Here is a 9,351-nt window from a genome sequence, read left to right on the forward strand (position 1 = left end):
GTGGAAAACTTCCATCATAGCATGAATTAATCAACCGAATCATGCCTTTCATGAATTTGTCAACGCGCTTCCATCAACATTGAAAATCATGGTGTCCTCATCCCTATGCTGTCAACTCACCGTCCTTAAAATATGAGTACGAGTATTCAAAGAGTTTTATAAATTCAGTTTAAAACAAGGAATTTTCATATAATAATGAATTCTCATTTGATACACACGTAATATTGGTTTATTGATATCCCTTATAGATATATCTAAGAGAATGATACATGTTGCAAAAAAAAAAATGCTTAATTACACTTTTGGCCCCCTAAGTTTCTTAAAATTGTGATTTTGGCCCCCTGAAAAAACAATCTTTTCAAGCCCCCTAAGTTTACTTTCTGTTGCAATTTTAGCCCCTCATGGCAATTTTAGCCCCCTAAGTTTACTGTTTGACTCGAAATTAGGGGGCCTGAAAAGTAAACTTCGGGGGTTAAAATTGCAACAGAAAATAATCTTAGGGGGCTTGAAAAGAGTTGTTTTTTTAGGGGGTCAATATCACAACTTTGGGAAACTTAAGGGGCCAAAAGTGTAATTAAGCCAAAAAAAAATGATACATGATTTTGTGGTGACTTTTTTACTTTCAATTTAATATTTTATTGAAATTATTATATTTACAATTTTATTCCTTTTATTTTGATATCTAAACTACTAATTAAAAAAATAATGTTAAATCCCATTTTTTGTTAAGTAACATTGTGGTTAAAATTTCAGTTTTGTAAAGTGAATAGGTAGAGTCTTGGAATCGGAAGTGGTTTTTAGTTGGTTTTAGAAAAAGAAATTGAAAATAGAATTAAAAACATTAGATATTTTTTGGACACTCGGTTGAACTCCGACAAAAATATCGGGTTTATTGCTAAGCAGTTTACGTTGACCTCTACTAAATTTCGTACTCTATAGAGTTCCAGCTCTCAGTTTCTTACAAACGCACAACCATGATTTTCAATTGATTAAACAACAACAACAACAACAACTTCTTCGAAAAGGAAATTGTAGCGTCTCAACTCTCAGCAGAGCTATATATATATATGGGTTCCACAGAGAATGATTCATCACTTGTGGAAGAAGAATCTCTTCTTCAGGTTTCCCTTTCTCTCTACCTTTTTTCTTCAAATATTGTCTTGAAATGTTGAAAGACACTAGACTGTGATAATAGTAATATTGACAAACTAGACTGTAACATGGTGACTGAATCCATTGTAAATCAGTGTCCAAAGTATTGCTTTTGCTGTAAAATGTTTTTCCAGTAATTGTAAATACCTTGTCATATCCACTTAATTATATTTATTATACCATGATTATTAGTTTAATTCATTGTGTTATTTTGTATCTGAATTCTGAAGGATGAGCAGAGAAGGCGATACACCGGAGATGGTTCGGTTGACTTTAAAGGGAGGCCTGTTCTCAAGCAGAATACCGGCCATTGGAAAGCTTGTCCATTTATCCTAGGTAAGTTTTTTTTCATTTCTCTTATGTATCAATTAATGTGTGTGTGTGTGTGTGTGTTTGTGCGTAACATTTTTGTTTGATATGAAATACGAATCACAGGCAATGAATGTTGCGAACGTTTGGCATACTATGGCATTGCGAAAAATCTTGTCACCTATCTCACCCGCAAACTACATCAAGGAAATGCCTCTGCTGCAAGAAATGTGACCACTTGGCAAGGCACTTGCTATCTTACACCACTCATTGGAGCTATTCTAGCTGATTCTTACTTGGGGCGATACTGGACTATTGCTGTTTTCTCTGCCATTTATTTCATTGTAATTATTACAATCCGATAAGGCTCTATTCTCATAGTTAAATGATTCTCCACACACATCTCAATCTTGCTATAATGCTGGAAAATGGAAATGATTCTCCACACACGTCTAATTTTTGCAAGATGCAATTTATTGTATCCATTTGGAGTACAAATTCTTTTTTACATGTCATTGTAACTGATTAGAGAATAATGAAGGATGTGGAAGAAAAGCACTGGAAAATTGAGGATCCAAACCTATTTTGAATTTACTATGATCCAAAAACTTTCCTTCCATTGCATCGATTCTACTCCATATTGAAGTTTTTAACATTAAATTAAGGTATTCTTCAAAAAAAATTGAATTAAGGTATTTTTTGATTGATTCCACTTGAGCACTGAACATAACTCAGAATGAATGCACTTTCCCATTTAAAAAAAAATATATAAGGTCAATATTAGGAACAGTTGGAATTTGTCTCAGTATGTTTATATCATCGTATTTTTCTATGCATCCTTTGCTTACATATGCTTTGTTGTTTAATTATCTTTACTTACTTGTGTTAATCTGTAACAAGGCTGTTTCATGCAGGGAATGTGTACATTGACTCTTTCTGCATCGGTTCCCGCATTGAAGCCTGCAGACTGTTTCGGTTCAGCATGCCCTTCAGCCACTCCTTCACAATATGCTGCCTTCTTCTTTGGTCTCTACCTGATTGCATTTGGGACTGGTGGTATTAAACCATGTGTGTCGTCTTTTGGGGCAGATCAGTTTGATGATACTGATCCCCAAGAAAGGGTTAAGAAGGGGTCATTTTTCAATTGGTTTTACTTTTCTATCAACATAGGAGCCCTTGTATCAGGCACTTTTATTGTGTGGATTCAAGAAAATGCAGGCTGGGGTATTGGATTCGGCATTCCTACTTTATTTATGGGATTAGCTATAGGAAGCTTCTTTTTAGGCACACCCCTCTACAGATTTCAAAAACCAGGGGGAAGTCCTATTACAAGAATGTTCCAAGTTGTGGTAGCATCTTTTCAGAAGCGGTATTTGGTTGTCCCTGAGGATAGTAGTCTCTTGTACGAGACACCAGACAAGAGTTCTGCAATTCTAGGAAGTCGGAAACTAGAGCATAGTGATGAGCTAAGGTAATTGTTTACTATTAATTTGTCTGAATAATAATTGGTTCAGTTATTGATGACGTCCTTCCTTGCTTCAGAAGATTTAATTTAACACCATTTTGTGATATTGTCTATTAAGAGGAATTTTGCTTTACGTTTTTCAGTGTCTTATTGTTTTAATGAAGGTGTCTCGATAAAGCAGCTATAGTGTCTGATGCTGAGAGGAAAAGTGGCGACTATTCTAACCTGTGGAGACTTTGCACTGTGACACAGGTGGAGGAATTGAAAATTTTGATCCGAATATTTCCAATTTGGGCTGCCGGAATAGTTTTTAATGCTGTTTATGCCCAGCTGTCAACAATGTTTGTGGAACAAGGAACTATGATGGACACAAGTATTGGTTCATTCAAAATACCACCAGCTTCCCTCTCAAGTTTTGATGTAATAAGTGTTATTTTCTGGGTTCCAGTCTATGACAGGATTATAGTTCCCCTGGCAAGGAAATTTACAGGCAAAGAACGAGGCTTTTCAGAGTTGCAAAGAATGGGAATTGGCCTTTTTATCTCAATATTTAGCATGTTAGCAGCTGTTGTTGTTGAGATTAAGCGTCTGCAGCTTGCAAAAGAGCTTGACCTTATTGATAAACCTGTTGCTGTACCAATTAGTATATTTTTTCAAATACCTCAGTATTTCTTATTTGGGGCAGCAGAAGTATTCACAAACGTGGGGCAACTTGAATTCTTTTATGACCAATCTCCAGACGCCATGCGGAGTTTATGCAGTGCTTTGGCACTTTTGACTACTTCACTGGGAAATTACTTGAGCTCTTTCATTCTCACTGTTGTAACTCACTTCACTACACAAGGTGGAAATCCTGGGTGGATTCCAGATAACCTGAACAAAGGTCATCTTGATTATTTTTTCTGGCTTTTAGCTGGACTTAGCTTCTTAAATATGTTGGTGTACATAGTTTCAGCCAAAAAGTACAAGAAGAAAAAAGCTTCTTAGAATTTTTCAGGCATTGATTAGGAGTGTGGAATCACATTTTGATGTTTTCTTCTGTTATTGCTGCGGTTGTTCTGTATATACCATATGGATATTCTTTGATTATGTACTTTCTTTCACCTGTAAAGGAGAATATATGTCATTCCCCGGCAAAACCAGTCCATTCATCATCTTGTGATATGTATAAGTTATAAGATTGATTGCTACTCATTTATGTCAGTTATTGGCGGTTAATGCCCACTCTCTACATTACAACAATTGCACTTGTAGAGACTAATCTATCGAGGGGGGTTGAGTAGCTCAACTGATTTGAGTTAAAGAAAAAACAGTTGGAGGTCCTTAGTTCAAACTCAGACGAAGGATGAAATATTAATCTAACAAACTAACAATTAACATTTGTCATTAAAAAAAAAATCTCGAGTCGGGAATGACTACAATGGGTGGCAAATCCCTCGAGACGGATAGGATAACAATGGATGACAAAACTCTACCTCAAAATATTTAACACCATTGTATTCTCAAGGCTCGATTTGAATCCATGACATCTAATTAAGTTGGATGAGATCATTCACCATCTTATCCAAATCCAAGTGATCTTGGGCAGGTGAAAAATTATTCTAATTTTAAGTAATAAAATTAGTAATATTACAAAAATGCATCAAACCAAAATATACTGATTGTTGGTAAAAAGAACATGTTTTCTATCATAACAAAAACAGGGCCAAAAACTTGTGCGAATAACTAGGTTCCTTTAGTTTTTTTTTTTATTGCTTTTCAATAAGTGTCTTATTTCATGTCAGCCAAGGATTATCTCCATTACTATGAGTCAAGTGTGTATACTGCATATACGGGGAAAATTCATTAGATCTAATAATCTGAATGATAGTTTGCAAACTAGAACTTGACAAAAATATCAAATAAGAGTTCATTGCTGATAACACATAACGACAATGTTATCATAAAAAATGAACGCAAGAATAGATCCTTATTATGTCATCCGTAAACAAAATATCAGAATAGACCAGCAACTCAACAAACAAATTAGTGTTTTTTGAAGATCAAAGCAGAATATACAAGGAGCACTTTAGTCTTAATTGAACACTGTTTCCTCAGACATGAATCTGTTGTATCTATGCTAGAAATAAAAAGAAAACACTTCAAATCCAAACCTAAGAGTAAACATTACACAATGCAGTACGGACAAGCACACAATCTATTTCTAGGAATCAATGAAAATAGTAACAGGACATGGCTTAAAATGAATGAATGAAAATAGTAAACATTAATTAGTAGTCTCAATGGCAGATTATCTGCACAAACATTAATACACCATAGAATGAATGTCAGTTTATTTAATTGCTACAAATATGATATATAGTGATGTCAAAACAATCCAGAAGTGGAATATGATGAAGGACACAAACGAATCAAATCAAATAAAAATGCAGTAAGACATACATCAAAACGGATTGCTACAAACTTGTCTTAGTGCTTAGATCACAGTTTTTAAACCAGGTCTGGATGAGAGGAAAAATTGAACTAGTGTGTTTCTATTAAGGTTTAAGATAGATAATTACAGGAGCATAATGGAATAATTAGAGAAATAGTAATGGGCTAATTTTTTAATTTTAAAAGAATAAAAGACTTGCTTAAAAGGCTTTATCCACAGTGGACCCTGTGATGTAAATTGTAATCATACACCCTATACTACATGTGCTACCATTATCAGACGGTACAATATGCTAGTGGAGAAAATATATGTGCACAAAAATCCCTATTCACTGAGGTTGCAAACTTGAAGATATGGATTGTCAAACATTACATATTTGGACCAGTATGATTTGTACTTGGAAACAGCAAGATTTAGCCATGGCTTGTAGTTTCCGTTGTAGTGAACGACGGCAGCGTTGTCTATCTCCGTTAGGTTCAGAGCAGGATCATAGCCAAGTCCCAAAACATGCCAACCTCGATCTAGCGGATAGGTCAGATTATAAAAGGTGATTAATCCCGGGGGTAAGGTTCCAAGCTTCCAGAGAGTTCTATCCTCATTCTGCAGAGAAGAAAAACGATAAATGTAGATCTGATAAGAAGAAACTACTATCTACAGGCACAAAACAGTAAGACATTGCTTTATGGCATTTCAATTTGATGTCTGAAAATGAAGGGCATGATACACACATAGGAATCTTCAATCAAACAATTTCATTACATAATGGCATTTCAATTTGACGTCTGAAAATGAAGGGCATGATACACACATAGGAATCTTCAAGCAAACAATTTCATTACATAATATTTAGAAAACAGAATGGCTTAAAATAGTTAGGTATATTTTGACAAATATAAAAGGAGGAATAAGATTTGTGACTTTTACCAGATCTTGCCACCGATGATAGATTCCGGTGATGTTTCGTTTCTTCCACTCCTTCAAGTCAAAGACATTCATGCCAAATGCCCAACCACATGCATCGGGACTGAAATTATTGGAGATCAGTGGATTACTAAAATTTAGGTATTTATCAAACCTATGGAAGCTCTCCTTGCATGTCTCCACTGCACCGATCACCATACCTTTCAAATCAATTGACCAAAGAGGTGTCAAATCTTTCTGCACGACAATGTCATCATCCAAGAATAGAATTTTGTCTAATTTTGGATAAACTTCAGGAAGGTAGAACCTTAAGTGATTCAGCATTGACAAATATTTGGGATTTCTATATTTTAGATTGTCAGAACCAGCAGAGAGGGAGGAAGGATGATTGGCTTTAAAGTAATACTCCTTGAGTCTTGCTGATTCAAGCTGGCGTAAAACAGAACAATACGAGGAATTCAGCCACTTGAAATCATCGATATTCTGAACATCCATGGTTGCTTTAGAAGGAGGGTTGATGAGAAACCACATTCTCATTGCTTCAAAATTTAATTTGTCAGTTACTATATGGAATACATGCTTCTCAGGTTCGTTTGCATTATGTACAGTAGAATTAACGACCACAGATGCAGCCAGTACATTATCAGAAAAGATAGCATAGTGGTAAAGAGACGGATCTTCAATCTTTTCTTTTCCAACATTGCCTTTCTTATGATATCCCTGTAGGTAATAATCCGCTGTGAGTTGCAGGGGAAGACAATGCAATGGTCTAGGCACTGTTTTCGCAGCTAGTTGAATCAAGAATGCACTTCTTTTCTTCTGCATATCCACTCTATTTTCGGTTGATTGAAGCATTGCCCTTAACTTCCTAGACACTAAATTGCAGTCATAAAGTCGGTCCTTAGCTATAGAAAGAACGTGACCCATAGCTTTTGCCCAATCGAGTGCTCTGGCAAAGGCAATTGGTAGAAACTTTATTATATGTAAATTGAAACAGCCTAATTAGTCTAAGGAACAAGACAAAGTCTATAAAAGAATACCCAGTTTGAAGCTCGGCATCAGAAGTTGCATCTCCAATAGCTAGTTGACTATCTCTAGAGTGTTTGACAAGAGCTTCGTAAAGATCAGTTTTGTTGATAGACTTTGCAATATTGGAATAAGCTTTGGCCATTATTATTTGGTCTCGCATGAGTTTAAGAGTTGAATCAGAATTTGGGTTTTCATATTCTTTCCTCCATATACTATACCTTCCCTTGATAGTGGTATCAAGTCCTTGGGAGCGTTCAATTGCTGCTGATACAATGCGACTGTCTGTGTCTTTGTTTTGGTGTATAAGCTCAGCAACACGAGCTTTTCTTCTTTGTAGCCGCATTATCTAAGGGATAGTAAACTATTAAAAAAGCCCAGACCAACAGCAAAAGAAGGAAAATGGAACAAAACAATTTCTCTTTTCTCTAATATCCATCGTTTGGCTGAGTTGTAAAAAACAAATTTGGATTATCACTTACTCGGCGCTTGATCTTGACCGGAGTCAATGGTGAGGAATAGGGAATTTGAACTAAATTTTCTTCAGGATAATGTTCATCATATGTGGAGTGGTTGAGATTATCTTCAAATCTTGAATGCGTTTGCAATGAGTCCTCCATTCCTCCATGTGAGTAATTATGATGTTTGGGGTTTTCCCAAAGCCAAGAATCAGATAAGTCGGTCATTTTGAACCTAGCTAGGCGAATATGACCGGATGCATCACTGTATGTTGCAATAATGTCAATGTCCTGCATAAAATCATTATTATTTGTGTTATAGATGATGGTAAAACAAATAAATTAAATTGGTGAAAGAATACATCACATGCCTTTTGATGAGGATAATTCCGGATTCTATTTGGAGTTATGTCTCGTTCATGACATTGGTGACAGGATGATCCTCTGTAGAGAGAGATAGATAAAGATGTTAAACTAACTAACTAACAGGTGTAGGAATAGGAATAGGAATAGGAATAGGAAGCTTACATACATGGACATGGTTGTGGAATGAGCAGCAACATGAACCTGAAAACGCAATGCAAATATATATAGGGAAGGTAAAAAATGAATGAACTGAAGAGAATGAATGAGAATTTGTTAGTTATTATTACCGTAAAGTAGAAGAAGAAGAAGATAAACAGTAGTGGGAAAGTAGTCTCCATGCGATGCGATGCGATGCGATGCGAGTGAGTTGGAATTGGAGGATTGATTAAATCTTCTTCACTCTTTCTTCGTTCTTATTATTACATCATCACTGTCTTCATCTATTTATCTACCAACAAAAACAAACAAATTAACTCCCACGGTGGTGGTGGTGAACAAGAGTACGCCCAAACCGGAAACCGGATCTTTAGATCGCTTGTGTTGTGTGTTCCACCGGTATTTGATAAGTATGTACTCCATTTTAAACCAAACATATTTAAAATGGATTTAATTAGTATGGTTCGTGTATAATTACTTTACATATGCGTATCAAACCATGTGGTGACAAGTTAATTAATAAATATGACAATTTATGTATTTATATATTTTTTTTGGCAATTCATGTATTTATATTCAGTAATTGAACAACACATCATTGAATACATGTGTAAAATAACACTCGATCAATTTTTATCTCAACGTAAAGACTTTTTTTAAGTGAAGATCAATTTTCATCTTTATAATTCTTGTGTGGATCAATTTAGTTACTCAATAACATAAAATATCCAAAGTAATCATTTGACATTTTAATACCGGAGACAAATTAATGTATGACCAAGTATACTAGAGCTATTAATTTATTCTAAGTATGAAAATATCAAACTACTTTAGATTTATTTTTCTCACAGAATAAATGATCTCACACACAAATTATCTCAGTTCAATGAACATGTGGTTATACCAATGAGCTAGTAATCCAATATTTTTATTGGGTCAATGATCGGTTCGATTTTTAAAACCGAAAAAATGTATTTTTTTTTTAAGGAAAAAAAATGTATTTTTTGTTATCATGAATTTGTCATATTGCAAAATATATGTAAGATGTTTATGGGTATACTTGT

General features: G+C 34.9%; 2 protein-coding genes across 3 annotated transcripts; one reads left to right on the forward strand and one right to left on the reverse strand.

The window, feature by feature from the left end:
• The first annotated feature begins 906 nt into the window (after positions 1-906).
• On the forward strand, positions 907-4,080 carry LOC146932947 (protein NRT1/ PTR FAMILY 8.3-like). The gene is made up of 5 exons (XM_085704672.1): positions 907-1,121; positions 1,383-1,488; positions 1,588-1,805; positions 2,376-2,932; positions 3,091-4,080. Exons 1-5 carry the CDS (start codon positions 1,068-1,070, stop codon positions 3,911-3,913), a joined length of 1,758 nt encoding a protein of 585 aa, XP_085560798.1. The 5' UTR covers positions 907-1,067; the 3' UTR covers positions 3,914-4,080.
• A 1,352-nt stretch (positions 4,081-5,432) lies between these two features.
• On the reverse strand, positions 5,433-8,701 carry LOC146932948 (putative galacturonosyltransferase 3). Of its 2 annotated transcripts, none has more exons than XM_085704670.1 (7): positions 8,419-8,701; positions 8,298-8,332; positions 8,137-8,209; positions 7,790-8,056; positions 7,322-7,656; positions 6,285-7,230; positions 5,433-5,960 (listed from the first exon to the last, which is right to left on the reverse strand). In XM_085704670.1, exons 1-7 carry the CDS (start codon positions 8,467-8,469, stop codon positions 5,685-5,687), a joined length of 1,983 nt encoding a protein of 660 aa, XP_085560796.1. In that variant the 5' UTR covers positions 8,470-8,701; the 3' UTR covers positions 5,433-5,684. The 2 variants fall into 2 exon arrangements, with proteins under 2 accessions (XP_085560796.1, XP_085560797.1); XM_085704671.1 differs by having other exon boundaries at positions 8,294-8,332.
• Between the last annotated feature and the right edge of the window lie 650 nt (positions 8,702-9,351).

This window comes from Medicago sativa, chromosome 4 (assembly GCF_051527215.1).
Source record: "Medicago sativa cultivar Bolivia chromosome 4, Bolivia_mono, whole genome shotgun sequence".
Taxonomy (NCBI): Eukaryota; Viridiplantae; Streptophyta; class Magnoliopsida; order Fabales; family Fabaceae; genus Medicago; species Medicago sativa.